This window comes from Telopea speciosissima, chromosome 8 (assembly GCF_018873765.1).
Source record: "Telopea speciosissima isolate NSW1024214 ecotype Mountain lineage chromosome 8, Tspe_v1, whole genome shotgun sequence".
Taxonomy (NCBI): Eukaryota; Viridiplantae; Streptophyta; class Magnoliopsida; order Proteales; family Proteaceae; genus Telopea; species Telopea speciosissima.
The window spans coordinates 46,127,720-46,148,093 of NC_057923.1; the positions used below are offsets into that span (position 1 = coordinate 46,127,720).

The window sequence follows — 20,374 nt, forward strand, 5'->3', positions numbered from 1 at the left end:
TCTTGAGTGGATTCCCACTCTCTGGTCTTGTCCGCTAAGTCAACCAAAAACTCCTAAGCTTGATATTCATCGGTGAATGATGTGAATCCAGTTGGGCACATGGATTCCACCAACTGCTTGGTTTGATAATCTATACTCTCAAAAATGATTTGGCACAGATGCCAAGTATCTAGGCCATAGTGAGGACACTCTTAAAGAAGGTTGTTGAATCTCTCCATGAATTTGGAGAATGATTCATTTGGTCTCTGTCTGAACTGCAGAATGTCATTCCTAATCCTATTGGTCTTATGCAAGGGAAAGAACTTCTTTAGGAAGACAACTGTAAATTGATCCCACGTAGTTATTGAGTCTCTAGGCAAACTATAGAGCCACTTTTTATCTTGATCCTTAAGTGCAAAGGGGATGAATATCAACTTAACCGCATTATCAATCAATTGTTGCATCTTAATGAGCACACATACCTCCTCAAACTCCCTAAGAAACAAATATGCATCTTCATTAGCTACCCCATGAAAGTGGGGCAACATACTAATGAAATTAGATTTAAGCTCATAATTGTTTCCTTGGGCGGCGGGAATGCATGAGGGTTGTGCAGTCCGTACGGGATAAAAGCGGTCCCTAAGGGTCATACGTTGCCTCTCTCCTTCCTCAACCATGGCTAGAATCTCAACTCGTTCTATCCGGTTCTTTGAATTCCTCACCCAAACAAGCATACAAAAGCCACAATCCGAAATTAGGGCACCCCTCAAAGCTCTTTATTTTTTTTTAATATTTTTTATTAAAAACACTACAAATCAATTAAAATTTGAAACTAAACAAGCGTCACCTCCCCGGCAATGGTGCCAAAAACTTGTTTGCAAGAAATAATAACCGCAAGCGTATGGATCAATCGTAGCTACGGGTCGAACTCAAGGAGATATACGCCACTCTGTTTTACTCACTTTAAAGCAATGCAAAGTGAACCAAATTAAATAAAGGGTGGAGTTAAACTAATGATAATTAAATTAACGTATCCTAACTTACAAGCATCTAGCGTATCTAACGAGTTGAATTGGCATCCTATCACATATCCATCTAACCTATCAATACTAACGCCGATTGGAAGGAATAAATTGTAGTCACACACCACAACCACATAAAAAAAAAGAAAAAACAAAAGGAGAAAAAGAGGAAGAATGAGACTAAGAGGTTAGAGAGGTAAACCCAAAGGTGCTTGAATTAGACTGAAATTGTTTGCTTTTCACACTTGAAATGGCGCTACCAAATCTGAAATTAAAATAAAATTAATTAAATTAAGATCCTAACATGATGATAATAGTGAATAAAAAAAAAAAAAAATTCTAAAAGCATGATTGAACTAGAGAGGTAAAGAATGAGAATAAACTAAAAATAATGGAGAATTAAAATTCCTAATAGAGTAGAGGGATTAATGGAGATGAGAATACTAATAAAACAAAACTAATAGAAGAAGAAAGAGGTAGAGAATAAGAAGAAGTTAGAAACTAGAAAAACTAAAAGGTTAAGAAGAAGAACATAAAAATAAAAATAAGAAATTGATAGTCCCTTCTACCCAAGTTGAATTGCATGAACTAATTAATCCTTGCATGAATGTAATTTGATAAAGCTTGAACACTTGAATAACCCTACCATGGCTTCCTCTTCCAAGTCTTCTAAATCTTCTCAATAGAATTAGAAGCCTAGACTTGAAAGCTTTAAACTAAACTAGAATTATTACAACCATATTGAAGACATAAAATTAAAGCATGAATCAAAAGCATTCCAACCATGGAATTGAAAGCATGAAATCAAACTAGAACTTATAAAGCCAAAAACTAGAAGAAGAAAAGAAGAAATTTCACTAATAATTTGAACTTTTATTGACTAAAAATTGAATTGAAATTGAACTAGAACTAACTAAAAATTAACTTGTTACAACCCAAAGGGCAAGGGGTATTTATAGGGGGAAGAGAGAAGAGGTAGGAGAAATATTCCCTAAGAGAAGAGAATATTCTCTTCTCCTTCCTTCTTTACATTACTTGAATCCCAAGAAAAAAGAAAAAAATAGACACTAAGAGAGATAAAAATCCTAGCTACATAAACCTTGTATTTTTCAGAAAGTAACTTTCTAATTCTAAACTTGTGCTTCCTTTTCTTTGTAGGTGTCTTCTCCAAGCAATGAGATCAAGACATCTTTGACTTTTCAACCTTCCATGGATGAGAGAATATTTTTCAAAAGAAATCTATCCATAGTAAAATTCCAAAAGTGCCCTTGAAAAGTTGGAGGAGAGAGAAAGTGATGACTAGGCTTCCACTCAACAAATAAAATACCCATTCTGTCCTTCAAAAAACGTGGAGCATGGGGTGCTTATATAGGCCTCGCTATTGCATTCCTTGTGAAAAATCACCCAAAATAAATCCAAATTTTGTCCAATTTGGAGTTCGGGAGCCCAAGATATCTCAAGTTGAAGTTGGACTGCTCCAGAGCCTTCCAAATGAAATCTTTCGGCTAACAGGAAAGATAACTTCTGATAATTATGCTAAAGCCCCTCAAATCCAAACTTTTTATTTACTTTGTCCTTGGTCAATTTTTTATAATTACAAACAAACCCTATCATAAAAATTTAAAACAGTGGCATGCCATTTTCCTGCGTCGTTACGAAAATGGCCGTAACTTCTTCGTTTTAACTCAAAATCAGGTGCCGTTTGAACCGTTACGAAGTTGACTCGATGGGATACGCATCCATACTATTAATACCTCAAAATTATGCTAAGGGGCTCACTGTAATCACATTCAAATTTAACTTATTGGCGTGATTCTAACAGTGCTCAATCCAAACTTGATTTTCTTGACTCCTGACGCTTCCGGCTACTGCCAAACACCACTAAACAGTTTAAAAATGTTTCCTTAGCATCATTTGCTCCATTTTCGTAAGAATTCACCTAAACCCTAAAAACACAAACAAAAACCTCGAGTAGCTCCGTTCCAAGTATAAAAATGCATGCTCTATGGCCCTAAGATTTCACACATAAATGTGCTCATCATGAAGCGACAAAACACATGGATTCCTTCTAAAGAAGAGGTTTACACCCACGACCTTAATGTGTCGTCGACTTAAGGTAGGCAAGAAGTCATGGGTTCCTTCAAAGGATTAGGTCAGCGTCCACGACCCTAAGGTGTTGACGACCTAAGGTAGGCATGAAGTCATGGATTCCTTCTAAGGAAGAGGTTTACACCCACGACTTTAAAGTATCGATGACCTAAGGTAGGCAAGAAGCCATGGATTCCTTCTAAAGAAGAGGTTAGCGCCCACGACCTTAAGGTGACGACGACCTAAGGTAGGCAAGAAGTCATGGATTCCTTCCTAGGAAGAGGTTTAGTTTTTTCCCACGACCTTAAGGTGTCGATGACCTAAGGTTGGAAAGAAGTCATTGATTCCTTCCAAGGAAGAGGTTTATGACCACGACCTTAAGGTGTTGAAGACCTAAGGTAGGCAAGAAGTCATGAATTCCTTCTAATGAAGAGGAGTACGCCAACAACCTAAGCTAGGTGAGAAGTCCAAAACCTCTCCTAGGAGTGCATAGAGTGTGAAATTTGACAGAAATGTCTGGTAAAATATGAAAACTTTAGAAGTTGCAAAAACATATATATTATTGAAAACAAAAAGCCTGCGTTGGGGCATTACAAAGAGCCCGCATTGGAGCATTACAAAAGCCTAGCCTGGGGCATTACAAAAGCCCATGCTAGGGTTAAAAAAAAGGAAAGGAGAAGAACTTATTGATAAATATCAGGATGAAGAAATCACCAGAAACGGATTGAACTTCACCACCACAAAAGTTTAGAACCTCAAAATCCTCAGAGAAAGAAGAACATATGACAAAGCAATATGGAAGACGAAGAAGTAGAAATGAGGCCTACGCACAAGTAACCCGGATTAAATAAGTTACAGTTGAATGGTTATGATGTCTTTCCATAGACGGCGTGATTACAGCTTTTCCGGATTTTAAGGGATTTCTTCCAACATGTCATCACCTCTTCAGCTACTCGAGGAAGTTGGAAGTGTGCGGAAATGATAGGCACAAAAATCGAAGAACACGAAATATTTTTGAAATTTCACGAAAGCGTAAAGAGAAGCTTTATGCCTGCCCCAAGGTATAATTACCATAGTACCCTCCTAGAAGGAAATGACTTCAAGATAGATCGTGAACTCTTTACTATTAGCTCATAGCTCGCAAGAGAATTACTCCCACAGTTCATACTCACGAGCTGAGGGAGTGGGAGGCCTCTGTTACGGGTAAAATACTCCAGCCACTAATAGCAAGACACGTGGAGACACGAGCATAGGAAACATGATCCACAAAGCCTCTCGCCTTACTTTCCCGATATGGAAACCTTCTAAAATCCCAAAGGCAAGGAGTTACACTCCGACTTGGAAACCCAGAAGATCTACGCTTCAAGCTCCCCATTAATGGAAGGAATCTTATCAATCTATGAGATATAGAAACTTGCCTAAAATAGACTCTTCAAGAATAGTTCCCACTCCTGAAAGGAAACTCCTAAATCAAGCCGGATCCATATCAGAAAAGGATCCTCGTCTCCAATCGATGCTACCAAGCCACCAATATAAATAGAACTTCACCCCCAAGGGGCAAGGTATGTCACAATTTCTACTTCACATCCAGAGGATATTGCTCTACTATCCCTTCAGTTGCAAGGAACCGGACTTAGGCATCAGAGAGTCTTTGCTGGGGACAGTCCCGACCCTCTCATGGTGTCTTTTCCTTTGTCTTCCACAGTAGTCTCTTGGAGCGCAGCTCAAAGCCACGAAAAGTCAGTTTTCTGCTGCAACAGTTTCTATTCCTCCAAAGAATTGAAGGTTCTCAGATCGCCGGAAATTGCCGCTTCTTAAGTCATCAGAGAGTTGTAGACTTGATGCAAGTTGCAGAAATGAAGAAGGAGAGGTTCGGTTCAAAGGCTTTCTCAATGATAATGCTTCAAATATAGGTAAGGGGGGTTGGGTTAGATGTGTTCTAGTGCAAGGATAAAATAGTCATTTGAATTTCGTCGGAAACACTGTTAGAAGATAGGGGTCGGTTGTAATATTAGAAGGAAGGGGAAATGGTTTTAATATTGGGGCTTAGTTAGTTAAGGAATGGTTTCATTTTTTCCGAAAAAAGAAAAAAAGCATCTCTGTATTGACTGGACTGGACGTGCAGGTTTGTTCTCAGCATCGAATCTGCCTTAAACCAAATTTTTAGGATTTGGGTTAACAAACGAAGATCCCTTCAAGGACTCCATTGGTTACTTAATGAATTAATCATGTCTTTCTTGTTTCTTTATTAATTTGATCACTGCACGATAACAGCTGAGAAAATAAAAAACTAATCAAAGAGTCTTCATTCTTCCTGGAAAGAACGAAAGACTTGTTTCTCTCTCTCTCTTTTCCTTCAAATGACTTAGACTCTCTCTCTCTCTCTCATATGTGTATATGTATAAATATTGCTTCATAAGAAGGTTGAATTGGCAATAGCAAAGGGAAGGGAAAAGGGAATTGATTAGAGTAGTCAATAACCTACCATGGCCACCAATTGTTTCTCCTTTCTATTTTCTTTTGTTGTTCTTTTATTTCTATTTGGTTTTTGGAAGAAGGTGGAGGCCAATGGATTCAAAGAACTGACGGCGAATGTTCATTACCATAGTCATGTTATTACACTTAGTTCCTTCACTCCGGCAAAAGTTTGCTCTAAACGAGTCAAAGGTAATCAAAATTCTATCACAGCATACCTGTATTAGATCTAAAAGTTTGCTCTAAATGACTTGTTTCTCTCTCTTTTCCTTCTTCTTCTTCTTTGTTTTTCTTCCTTTTCATATAGACCTTCTAATTTCTATTGGTAGTTTAGAATAGTTCATATCATAGAGGTTCACCCTAACAAAACTTTCTGTTTTGAGAACGGTTCATTTCAGCTTCAATTTACTTTCCATGATACTAAAGTAGTAGTAAAAACTTAATTTCTCTCAACAAACACGTCCAAATAATACCTGGTAAGGTCAGAGAATACGTCTCATGATATTGTCGGTTTGCCCTCACGCTCTTAAAAGGTCTCATGTGGGAGTGAGGATTTTGATCCTTATATGGATCGACCATAGTCTTTCCTTCATTCACCGATGTAAGAGTACCTTAGTCGCCTGATGAGGTCAGAGAATACGTCTCATGATCTTGTCCGTTCTGAGCGTCCTCACGGTTTTAAAATGTCTCATGAGGGAGTGAAAATTCCAATCCTTATATGGACCATAGTCATTCCTTCACTCACTGATGTGGGACTATGTTAGTCACCTAATGAGTTGAGAGAATACCTCTCATGATCTTGTCCGTTCTGAGTGCCCTCACGGTTTTAAAAGGTCTCTTGAGGGAGTGAGGACTCCAATCCTAATATGTACCACAGTCTTCTCTTCACTCACCGATGTGGGACTATCTTTGTCGCCCCTAGGGCTACTCTTTACCTAAAATAGAGGCTCCTTAGTGAAAGGAATAGCATGTTGCTAGTTTTTTACTTGCCCAAACAAGGGTTCCCACAAATGGAGCCAATGATGAGGTCAAGAAATACATCTCATGATATTCTCTGCTCTGAGCTGCCTGACGAAGCTAGCTTAATGTCACCCGCATGGTTTTAAAAGGCCTCATGAGGGAGTGAGGACTCCAATTCTTATATGGACCATGGTATTCTTTTCACTCACCGGTGCGGGACTATCTTATTTACCCTTGGGACTAGTTTTTGCCATCAACAATACCTTTTCAGAGTCAAACAATTAAACCATTGGAAATTTTAGAAGGGCATGAATGAACATATATGAGAGTATGTAGAACTTGAGGCTGAAATTAACACATTGCTAATCAAAACTATTCTTTTGAATTTTTGGGCGTAAGATTCTTTTGATATTCAATGGTACAAAATTAAGGAATTTTTTTTTTTTTGGTAGCATGCTATATCAACCTTCCATATGCTATAAAATAAGAGCATGGCCAGATACACCATTTGGACGTACTTGTCCAGACAAATTTTTACCTTAATTAATTAACTATTTCGTTAATTTCTAATTAGGATAATATGAAGATTGAGGATTGAATCCCCTATCTATCTAGAAATTGACCAATTTTGTGTCATTCAATAATACATCTCTCACATGACAGGTAGGTGGTTCAACACTCAAAGTCAATCCATCGACTTCCTGCCATTATTGAATCCTATTATTAACTAGTTAGAAGTATATAAGGGATTGTTAGGCAGATATATATATATATATATATTTTTTTTATTTTTTATTTTCTATTAATGAGCAACGACTTGCAGTTTAATATATATACATTAAGGGAAAATGTTCTCTGCATTGGGGGCATAGGATGTACTCCCATGAGTCTATCTCTTATTCTCATATGAAAAGACACCTCTGCCCCCTTGTTTTGAAGAGAGATATAGACACATGAAAGTGCTGGCGTAGGCCACACTCCCAGACAGAAAACTTCTTTCTTTTTTTCTTTTAGGTAGAAAGCCTTTTTCACATATATTATAGAATGAACAAAGTTTTCCTTCACCACATGGGAAGGGTTCATCCAACATCCTGATGCCCTAAAATATCACATATTAGACGAAGTTGATAATACCCTCACTCCCTCTCCCACCCATTTGAGAAAAGGATCCGACTCCTCTACTTCCACCTGCCCAGTACTGCCATGCGCCCCCACTCACAGGCGCGGTAGAAAGTACCGCCTTACCCCCGCTTGGGCAAGGCACTCGGGCAGGGGTAAGGCGGTACATTTCGCCTTGCTTGTGTGTGGGGCGAACACGACAGTAGTGGCAAGCGGAAGTAGAGGAGTTGAATTTCTAATAAAACGCAGTCAAGGGATTACCCTTTACTGTGGCATGAGGAAAACTCGGTTGAAAACTCGGTCCTTGTGGAATTCTCAAATAATCTCTCTCTCTCTCTCTCTCTCTCTCTCTCTCTCTATTATTAACAAATGCTACCTTGCATGCTTTCAGGTGCCAAAACCGCAAGCAAGCTACTGCAAATAACTCACAAATATGGGCCTTGTTCAACACGGAAGAAAGGGACTACAAAAATTCCTAGCCTTCATCAGATTCTCCTTGAGGACCAGATCCGAGTTAAGTACCTCAATCATAAAACTTCCAACGGCCATGCCACCAAATTCCAAGATTCTGCAGTAAGCCTTCCTGCCAATTCCGGTGATTCCCTAGGGACAGGAAACTACGTAGTAAATATTGGAATTGGAACCCCAAAGCAAGAATTCACAGTAATCTTTGACACTGGAAGTGATCTCACTTGGATCCAATGCCAACCATGTGTTGTCCAATGTTATTCTCAAAAAGATACCATCTTCAACCCTTCTTCATCCTCTACCTATTCCAATATCTCATGTGGTTCTAACGCTTGCAAGCAACTGCAATCAGCCACTGGAAACTCACGATCCTGCTCCACTGCTTGTATTTACCAAATTGCATACGGTGATGGTTCATACTCTGTAGGTTACTTTGCACGTGACAAACTAACACTATCTAGTTCTGATGTCTTTCCCAAGTTCAGATTCGGTTGCGGCGAAAACAACAACGGCCTATTTGGCACTGCAGATGGATTGCTAGGCCTTGGCCGCAATAAAGTCTCTACGGTATCACAGACTGCTACAACATATGGAAAGAATTTCTCCTATTGTCTTCCATCATCAACCAGCTCCACTGGTTTTCTTGCATTCGGTAGCCAAGCCGGTTCTGCCTCTTCTATTGCTTCATACACTCCATTAATAACAAATTCGACATATCCATCGTTCTATTTCTTAAATATGACTGGTATTAGTGTTGGAGGGAAAGATTTGGCAATCTCACCATCAGTTTTTACAACTTCAGGAACCATTATAGATTCTGGAACTGTGATCACTAGGTTGGCACCAGCAGCCTATTCACCACTTAAATCAGCTTTTAGTGAAGGAATGACTCAGTATCCAACTGCACCAGCTTATTCAATACTAGATACATGCTATAACTTGACTGGATATAGTACAGTAACAGTACCAAACATAGTGTTGCATTTTGGTGGAGGTACTGACTTGAATGTTGATATTTCTGGGATTCTAGTTCAAGCAAGCTCATATCAATATTGCTTGGCTTTTGCTGGAAACAGTGCTGATACCGACTTGGGGATTCTTGGAAATATGCAACAGCATACATTTGAGGTGTTTTATAATGTGGTAGGAGGAAAGCTGGGATTTGGTGCTGGTGCTTGTAGCTAATGAGAACCAAAAGAAGAAGGATTCTTATGTTGTAACTTGTTTTATAATAAATCTGTTGGGGTTTGGAGTTAATTAAACCATCTCCCATCTGTTCTTCGTTTATTTTACTACAGAAACATGTGAAATTGCCGGGGAAGGGTGGGTCTAATGACGTAGGGTAAGTAGAAAAAGAATTGGATCTCCCCTACCTTTTAGTGTCAAAAGGTCCAAAATGTGGAAGGTGCCTCAGCTTTCTAATGTCTTCATTTTACAGAAAGTATGTTTGCAATTGAAGTTGAGTTTTATTACATCACCTTTTTTATGGCTAAAAGATCATGTATATTAAAAAATGGAAAAATAAAACACTGAAAAAACTGGTTGCAACACCAGGAAACAATTAACAGAAAAATCAATAAGCACAACCCCCACTTACGGTATAGCCATCAGCAGGGGAAGACATCCAGTGACCAAGCAAAGAGAGAAATACAAAAACTAGAACCGATTAACACAACTGGAATCTAGGTCTTCCCTGAGCATCTATCCTCAGCTCCTCCTCCATCCTACAAGGCCACGAAAGAATCGGAGTTGAGACTTCAGAATTTGCCGCTGACTTTGCAAGGAAATCTGCTATTGGGTTGGCCTCTCGATAACAATGACTAATCTTCCAAACAATACCACCAAGAAAACCCTGAAGAGAAAGCCATTTTTGCCGAATGACCCAAGGAACCGATAGCTTTAAAACTAGCAAGACCACAGCTGCCGAATCGCATTCAATCCAAAGCTTTTTGGAATGCGAAGAGCTTGAGCCATATCCAAACCAATAACTAAAGCCTAAACTCCGCCACAAAATTTGTGGAAACCCCAAGGTAGGATCTGAACAAAGAAACAACCTTGGCATTGCTATCTCTGATAACCCCCTAGCACCTACTTTCCAAGGGGTCCCAACAGAGCAACCATCTATATTAAGCTTAAACCAACCCAACTGGGGAGGGCACCTTAAAAATTCAAGCAAAGAGTTACGTCTACCCTGGGGGACCAGGATATTCAGCTTCCTAAATCAGAGCAGATCCGCAACAGAGAGACCCGACCTTGGAGGCTTGGGGCTAGGAAACGAATTTCCCTCAACACCAAGGAAAAAATCTGACTGGAGCACTTCGCAACACCGTCGAACCTTCTAGCATTATATTCCTTTCAATCTAAATAAAGTAGGGAATCAAGATAAAACCCACAGTCCAAGGCCCCTTGAGACACAAAGTTCTAGACTTTTGCAACCACCATTGTCCAAGGAGCTGGAAATTTCCAAACTGCCTGTTCCAAGACACACCAAAGCAGTCCAAAAAAGGCTGATGGCCAAATAAATCTTGCAAAAGCGCACTCCAAAAATAAATGATGGGCAAATTCTTCTTGTTGACAACACATCTCGCATCTTGAAGGTAAGCACAGTCCCTTGCTCTTTACTTTGTCATCACATGGCATTTTACCTTTTAAGAGTTTCCACTCAAAAATTGCTTTGCATGGTTGGATGTGAGAACCCCAGACAAGCTTAAACCATCCCACTTTCGAATTAGGTCTTCTAGGGCCCTCCCAAGCAGACTTAATAGAAAAAACACCCAAAAAGGATAAGGACCAGCTAGAGACATCCTTTGAATTTATTCCCATAATGGGAATCGAACCTGCAACCTCAAGAATGCTCCTCATAAAGCTAGAAGACATGGAAGGAAACACCCAAGCTCCATTCGAAATAATATCTGAAACCTTGTTCTGCCAACCCTGAAAATAGGAGGATGAAAGGAGACAACTCTGCAATGGAAGAAGGGCCAAACCACCTATCATGCCAAAACAGGATTTTCTTCCCATCACCTACTATCCACTGCTCATTGGATTTAACAAAATCCCGCACCTTCTTGATGTCCAGCCACACTGAAGAGGACTTATGACCAGACTTAAAAAATCCATCCGTATTTACAAATTTAGCACGAAGAAACTTACTCAAAGCTGAATCTTCATGCTTCATCTGCCATACTAATTTGCTTAGACAAGCACTATTTACATCCCTTAGACGACGAATGCCTAGACCGCCTTCAGATTTGGGCATGCATACATCATCCCTGTAAACAGTAGAAAAATAGAAGAGAAAGAAGAAAAGAGGAGGGGAAAAGAGAAGAAGAGAAAGAAGAGGGAAAGCTGGCTTTCTGGATAATGAGAGAGACCAGATATTATCATTCACAAATGGGAACCTTTATAGGGGTAAAATAGGAACATCAAAAGAAATAAGCCAAGACCAGCGCCATAAGGCTGACGCTGATTCTCAAGATAGGACCACTACCCATTTTACCCTTTACTTCTAACACTCCCCCCCAAGCTAGAGCATATATATCAATCATGCCCAGCTTGTTACAAATATAGTCAACCCTCCCACTTACTAGAGACTTGGTAAGCATATCAGCAAGTTGTTCTCCAGTCTTGACATACTTTGTACAGATTACGCCCTGTTAGAGTTTTTCTCTTACAAAGTGACAATCCATCTCAATATGTTTAGTTCTCTCATGGAATACGGGATTTGAGGCAATATGTATTGCTGCCTGGTTGTCACACCACAATTGCATTGGTGTAGAGTTCTCAAACCCAAGTTCAGTGAACGCCATCTTCAACCAAACCAGCTCACAAGTAGCATAGGCCATGGCTCGGTACTCGGATTCTGCACTTGATCTAGCCACTACACTCTGTTTCTTACTCTTCCATGAGACAAGGTTACCTCAAACAAGTATACAATAGCCTATAGTTGACCTTCGATCCATGGGTGATCTAGCCCAATCTGCATCAGAAAATCCCTCAACTCGTGTATGGCCATGATCAGTGTATACTAATCCTCATCTAGGAGACTTCTTGAGATACCTCAAAATCCTAATGACAACATCCCAATAAGGTGTCCTAAGAGATGACATGAATTGATTTACAACACTCACCGGAAACGAGATATCAGGTCGAGTGAATGTCAAGTAATCCAGCTTTCCAACCAACCTTCTGTATCTTTCTGGATCATCAAAGGCATCTCCCTCGTCTGCAATAAGCTTGATATTTTGATCCAATGGACTATTAAGGGGTTTGCACCCTAGCATCCCAGTCTCCGTAAGTAAGTCAAGAGTATACCTTCGCTGTGAAAGAGATATTCCCTTCCAACATTGAGCCACTTCAACTCCTAGGAAATAGTTCAACTTTCCCAAATCTTTAGTTTGAAATCTCTATTGTAGATGAGATTTCAAACTATCAATACCTGTAGAGTCATCACCAGTAAACACAATGTCATCAACATATACAATCAGAAAGATTATTCCAGCATTTGTTTGGCGATTGGAAAGAGAATGGTCACTATTACATCGTGACAAGCCAAACTCAAGGCCCACCTCTGTAAATCGGCCAAACCAAGTCCTTGGAGATAGTTTCAATCCGTACAAAGATTTCTTCAATTTACAAACTAGTCCAGACTCCCCTTGAGCATCAAACCCTGGAGGTTGCTCTATATACACTTCCTCATGAAGGTCGCCATGGAGAAAAGCATTCTTGACATCGAGCTGATGCAAAGACAATGATACAAAGCAGCAAGGGAGATCAAGACACGAATAAAGGAGAGTTTGGCAACTAGAGAAAAGGTATCTAAGTAATCGACACCATACACCTGGGCATAGCCCTTGGCTGCCAATCGAGCTTTCAGGCGAGCAAGAGAGCCATTAGCATTAACTTTGACCACATAAACCCAACGACAACCAATAGTAGATTTTCCAGGTGGCAGAGGAACAAGGTCCCAAGTGCGGTTATGCTCCAAAGCCTATAATTCTTCGTCCATAGCTGTCCTCCAACCAGAAATATATAATGCCTCTGCAGTAGTCTGAGGAATAGGATGACATGCAACAGTAGAAAGCCAAGTGCGAAAAGTAGAGAATAAACCAGAATAAGAAACATGAGAAGAGACTGAGTGTTTAACACACTGACGAGTACCTTTCCGATGAGCAATGGGTATATCCAAGTCAGAAACTATAGGACTAGGAATAGGATCCGCAGATGATATAGGCGTGGCAGTAGGCGGGGCAGCACTGGGGACAGTAGAATCTCTCCGTGATTCATGGTGATAAACATGAATAATTGGAGGCTTCGCATGAGGTGGTGCAACAGGCATCTGCAAAGAATGCTGAATAGCACAAAGAGGAAGATCCTCATCCAAAGAAGGATCGATAACAGATGCATGCACAAAAAGTTGAGACTCAAAGAAAGAAACATTAGTAGTAACAAAATACTTATGAAGAATAGGAGAATAACATCGATACCCCTTCTGAACACGAGAGTATCCCACAAAAATACATTTGATGGGTTTGGGGTCTAACTTCGATAACCCTGAAGTATGGTCTCGAATGAAACACACAGCCAAAGACACAAGGTGGCAAAGGGAATAAGGGCTCAGAAGGAAGGCATGAGGAATGCCACCACCAAGGATAGAGGAGGGCATACGATTGATGAGGTAACAGGCAGTCAACACTGCATCAGCCCAAAAAGACTTATCCACCTTCATTTCACAGAGAAGGGCCTGAGTCACTTCCATCAAGTGACGATTCTTCTGTTCAGCCACACCATTTTGTTGGGGTGTGTCAGAATAAGAAGACTGGTGAATGATTCCTCAAGTGGTCATAAAATCAGAAAAAGATGCAGAAAAGTACTCCCATGCATTGTCACTATCCAAAACTTTAATGTAAGATCCAAATTGATTCTTAATTTCAGAAACAAAGGAAGAAAAGGTCGAGAACAATTCAGATCGACATTTCATTAAGTACAACCAAGTAACATGAGAGTAGTTATCAACAAAAGTAACAAAATAAACAAAACCCAACTTTGAAGACACATGACAAAGACCCCATACATCAGACTGAACCAAAGAAAAGGGATGTAAGGCCCGTTTGTTAACACGAAGGGGATAACTCACACGGTGGAGTTTTCCAAACTGACATGATTCACAATTTAAAACTGAAAGAGAACGCAAACTAGGAAATAGTTTTTGCAAACTCTATAAGGATGGATGACCAAGTTGACAGTGAAGCTGATAAGGGGAGGCTGTGCTCGAAAAGCAACGGAAAAAGAATCCTCAAGAAGATACAGTCCCCCAGATACCCGACCTCTACCAATCATCCTCTTCATCTGCAAATCCTGAAAGACATAAGTAAAAGTTTATTAAGCAGTTGTAGGCAGTGGTAAGGTGACTAATAGAAAAAAGGTTAAAAGAGAATTTAGGCAAAAACAATAAAGATGATAGGGACAAGGAATAAGTGGGACAAACAGTACCAGTGCCTCTGACTGTAGCACAAGAACCATCAACTAAAGTGACACCCGAACGAGAAAGTTGCAAAGAGGAAAAAATACCTAAGATGCCAGACATATGGTCTGAGGCCCCTGAATCAATAATCCAAGGCCTAGAAGTGGAGAGACACGTAGTGGCATTACCTTTCTGGACAAAAGTAGCAGTGGAAGAAATGTCCTGAGCAGCCTTGGCCTGGCTGTAGCGAGCATACTCTTCCTCTGTCAAAGTCAAAGTCACACAACATTTCTCAACAGGTACAAGTGGGCTGCAGAATCAACACTGGCAGTGTTAGCTATCTTTGCTACAGGCTTGTCATGTAGCTTCCAACAATAACGTTGAATGTGACCAGATTTACCATAATGATGGCAAGTCCTTGGAGGACCAGACCTCTCAGACAAGTCATGGGTACTCGCAGAAGATATAGTTGGGGGGATCTAGGTAGGCTGACGACCCCCACTGCGGCTACTACTTACAAGAGCAGTACTATCACTAGAAGAGACTCGAGTAGTATCATGAGACACACAAAGAACTCGAGAAAAAGTGTCTACAAGAGATGGAACTGTAACACCCCCAAGGATCTAAGATCAAACCGAATCAAAGTCAGGGCCCAAACTGCCCAAGAAGCTCATAACTGCTAGTTGCTCACGCTGTTGCTACATGTGAGTAACATCAGAGGTAATGGGCAGCAAAGCATTCAACTCCTCATACATCCTCTTGAAATCAGCAAAGTATTGAGTCAGTGGTTGACCCTTTCTATCAACTCGATAAAACTCTTGAGAGAGTTCATAAATCCTGGAGAGGTTGTTGTGTCCAAAGTACAGTACAGCCAAATACGCCCATAGATCCTTAACAGTGTCAATATGGGTCACAAGATCTACAATATTGCTGTCCATAGAGTTGAGCATTTGTCCCAAGATGTCAGCATCAGCAACCTTCCAAGCCTCAACAGTCATGGTGGCAAGTTTCGTGCCAGTCAAATGATACTTCTCACCCCTTCCTGTGAGAACCAAGGTCACAATCTTGTGCCATTGCTGAAAATTTTGACTACCCTCTAGCCTCTTAGAGGTCAAAAAATTAGGTGAGGATGATACAACCTTAGGTATAGCCTTGGTGTCCGTCGATGTGTCTCCCATAATCACCACAAAAGAGGAACACCAATCAAACAATAAGGGCTCTTAAGCCAATTCAAACCAAGAAACAAAGAGGCAACACAAACAACACTCTATCTTCACCGAAGAGGCACCCAAAAGTGCAAATAGAACAACCAGCCAATGCTTAATCCAAGATAAACATTAAATAAGATCTCATCACTGCACTAAACAGCAAATCAGTCCAATAGAAGTAATCCGATAGCACAACAGCAGCTCAAAGAACACTCCAATATCAGGTCCATATCTCAACAAAGACCACATAGGTACAAAACAGTAGCTCAAAACCAATTCAGACATGGAGAACTATATATCCAACATCACAATAGACTCTAAAAAGCTTAAAAGAAAGATTCACAACAATGGAAAAAAAATCACCAAACAGTGCATCACACTCAAGCACAGGTCATTACTAAGAACTTCAAACCTAAAATAGAGATGAATGAACATCACCAAACCATTGCTGCAATCTGTCGAACACCTTCAAGGCATCACAACTGGGGTAAACTACCCCCTACGGTAGAGAGGAACCGAGAGATTCTTCAAAATAGAATGGGGTTTATGCCACCTTCTTTTAGTATAAATGTGAAAATGGGATAGATGACTGGAAGGAGAAGCTTAACCTTTTGATCAGGCCTTCTCCAATACCATGTAAACAGCAGAAAAATAGAAGAAGAAAAAGAAGAAAAGAGAAGAGGAAAAGAGAAGAAGAGAAAGAAGAGGTGTAGACACTGAATTTTGTCACCCCCCGGTGATGATGACAATAGGACACGAACAGACATCGGTATCTCTCTCAAGAAGGACTCTTGTCCCTACATCTAAACCAAATCACCCTAACATCCCTAAAATGACTTATAAGACCCTTTTACTAAATGCTGAAGGAGGTACTGCTCACCCTCCCCCACCATGGGGATGTGTACCAGATTTTTCTGGCGCCACGAGGGGGTGTAACATCAGCCTGCTGACATCACCCACGGCACCGTGGAAAAGTCCCCCACGGCGCCGTGGACATCTCCACGGCGTCGTGGAGGACTTATCTAGCCATGAGAGAGAGGGGACCCCTCCCTATAAATAGGAGAGTCTCCCTACCCCAAAAGACAAGCTTTTCTCGGGTAAGGAGACCCTCTAGGGCTTGTTTTGCCCCCTTTTCACCCTCTTTTCCTCTGTCTTTTCCTCTTGAGTATGTGAGTGAGTGGAGTTCTTCGACTTGGGTAGATCCTTCGGTTACTCATCCATGCATAGAGCGATTCTGCTCTTGGGTATTATTATCCCGTCAGTGTACGGATAACGAAAAACCCCCTTCACAGCCATTATTCTATCTGTATACAAATAATGAAAATCTCTTATATAGTCGTTACTCTGCCCGAAGTCTGAGTGACAAAACTCATCTCGTATAGCCTCATTCTGTCCGACAAGAGAGAGACAAGCCGATCGTCCGTCTCCACCTGAGCCGTGGGACATCACATATTTTACCCTCGGTGCGCTTTCATTTATTTCTTGTATTTCTAGACAGGTATCTGTCTCTTTTCCTCTCATTATTTTTGGCATAATGTAGACAATTAAAGTAACTCATTTTAGTGTACATAGTAAATGACTTTTCTTTCTTTGTCATGATTAGTGCATCATAACTTAGCCTTACATGTTAGTATAAGATATATTATTAAGGGAGAATATTCGAAAACCAACATCTAGTAGAAAGACCGGTTTATCCGGACGAGGTGGGTGCCTAACACCTTCCCACCCTCGTAACCTGACTACTTATCCTGAATCTCTGACCAGACCATATGGAATCACGTAGCCCTTTTCGCTAACCCCGGATGGGGCTACACCCATTGGGTCCTAGGCCCTAACCCTAGGTGGCGACTCCATTTCTTTATAAAGCATGATCCCAATCCCCATGATGATATATCGGAATGATACGTCGTTATTCATCGAAGCCAACCTTTGTCGCGATAAGGCTGAGGAAACCTCATCCCGAGGACCACGGTACTTACAAGAGGGAAAGTTCGCTTTCTCGACAATGAGAGAGACCAGATATTATCATTCATATATGGGAACCTTTACAGGGGTAAAATAGGAACATCAAAAGAAATAAGCCAAGACCAGCACCATAAGGCAGACACTGATTCTCGAGATATGACCACTGCCCATTTTACCCCTTACTTCTAACAATCCCACTTCATTGAAATATTGTTAACAGTGTCAACCTCCCCAGACCAAATAAAATTACGCATCCATCGTTCCACTGTTTTAATGATGGAAACTGGCCACCAATATATTAAAAAAATTATGAATGGGCATACCAACAATCACCAAGTGGACAAGTTCCACTCTTCCAAGCATAGAAAGAAGTTTTCCATGCCAAACGAGTCTTTATCTTATCTAACAAAGGAGAAAATATTTCCTTGCAAACACGGCCCTTGAAGATCTCAACCCCAAGATAATGAGTAGGGAGCAAGCAAACAGGAACCCCCAGGGTATCTAAAATAAATCTTTGTCTGTGAGGACCAATGCTACCAAAGAACAACTTGCACTTTTCCAAGTTAAATTTTTGTCCTGAGAAGGCTAAATATTTCACTAAGAAGGAATTTAAACTCCTCACATTTTTTTTACCCGAATAATATCTAGGACCCAAGGAAGCCCCTAAATTGTATTCATGAGAAGTGTAAAAATAAAGAATACAAGGGGGGGACATACCCGCCTTACCCCAACCCGAAAGGATTAAATCTCTCAAACACTCCACCAAGGACCAGCCTAACCCAAGTACCCAAGGATACAAAGAACCAACAGCCAGAGCACCTATGTTTTAAGGACTGGCAGACCCACTCTGTCTTCCCTAATAATACAAAGAAGAGCCATCGGAATCCTCTCGTAACCAGTATTACTTTCTCGATAAGAGAAGAGATGAGAAGGCAAAGCGCATCACAGAGATGGAGCACCTCCTAAAACCAATACCAGTAGGAGCAGATATTACAAGTCTTTTGTGTAAAGAAACTAACAGTTGTAGAGGAGTCGGAATTAATATAAAAATCCGATAAACATAGCCCCACACACAACCTTAACCCATCTCTAAGCGCTCTTAATTCAGCCACCACATTAGTGCAATCACCATAAAAGTTAGAGAAGGTTGCAATTTGTTGGTGTTTTTTCCAACACTCTCATAAAATGGCGCAGGGATGGTATAGGTGCGAGTGTGCCAGAACCTTGACGCAGGCTCAAACGAGGCTAGGATCGCCTTATCCTACTTTCAACCAGGGAATCTAGGGTTCCCTCGTGCCTGAGTAACTCTAAGGACCTTTGGGTTAGACTATAATGGCGTCGGTCTCAATGGAGCTTTGAAAACAACAAGAACAAAACAAAAGGAAATCCGTAGAATACCTAAAAGACACACGCAGAGAAACAAACGAATAACTCAAATAAAGGAAAATGATCAACATCAAATCATACCATTCCATGGAGGTGGATAAACTCCTGATTCTTCACGATGGGTGATCCAATGATTGAACAGTACATCTCCCAACAATGCAATAAAATAAAGAGAGACTGAATAAATGATAAAGACTGAAAAAGATAAAAGTGCTAAGCTGTTGTATTGTGTGTCCCTTTGTTGTGAAAGCTCTATGGCTTTTGTAGACGGAGTCCATCAAGGATCCCTGCCTGACAGTTATCACAACTGCCACTCTTTCTATAACTCCATGACCAACTTCCCTTGTCGCCACGTGTTTCCTTTTGATTCCCTGTTGAAGCATCCTACTAAGAGTGTGTTTCACTTATCCACGCCATCTCTGGATTTGGTGGGTCCCAGTCAATCGAGTGCCCTCAGCAAGCCTGAATCGCGTCCAGGTTCCTCCTGCCATGTGGCTACTTGGTTTATTCCTTGGCTGGAAAATAGGATCCATTACCATGCAAAGAGCCCCTTTCAACGGTTCCATAACTACTTTATTAAACCACCTTACTAAGCCACGGTCTGCAATTGACACGTATCCTTAGCCTTGGACATGGCTCCTTCATATGGCGTCTTACCACGTGGCCTCCTTCCTTGGTTCACCCTTGGTCAAAATAGGAACCAACAATGCCCCTCACAGACGATGCCACATGGCTTGAGTCCCAAGAGGTTGTACTTGTGAAAAACATTCTTGGCGTTGATCTCTTAGACTTCCCAAACATATCCCAAGTGATAAAACATGATACTATTTTTTAAAAAACATGTTACATATTTGAATCATCAAAATAAGCTTGTCAAATGTTCCCATTAATGGTTCATTTTTCCCATTCAAGAAATAGGAAAAAAGGGAATTTTTTATTGGATTGAAAAATCTAGATGATGATGTTGGCAAGCTGTCGACCGAACAGCCAATAAAAGTGGGGCATGTTGATAACACTTGTCCATATAAAAATCTAAAATAATGAATAAACAAACAAAGGAAGAATTTGGGCATTCATAAAACCAAACTAGGAAAAACTCATCCTAACAGGCCTGCTTTGATAAACATATAAAGTGACGAATCCTCATGAGCCTGTTTGGCTTTGCCCAGTATCAAATTTCATAGTCTAATATTGAATCAAATACCCTCCAGTTTACACCCAGTTTGCGCTCACCCCATTGT

At 40.6% G+C, this 20,374-nt stretch overlaps 1 protein-coding gene across 1 annotated transcript; it reads left to right on the forward strand.

The window, feature by feature from the left end:
* The first annotated feature begins 8,012 nt into the window (after window positions 1-8,012).
* LOC122672344 (aspartyl protease family protein At5g10770-like) lies at window positions 8,013-9,299 on the forward strand. The gene has a single exon (XM_043869834.1). It carries the CDS (start codon window positions 8,013-8,015, stop codon window positions 9,294-9,296), a length of 1,284 nt encoding a protein of 427 aa, XP_043725769.1. The 3' UTR covers window positions 9,297-9,299.
* The last annotated feature ends 11,075 nt before the right edge of the window (window positions 9,300-20,374 follow it).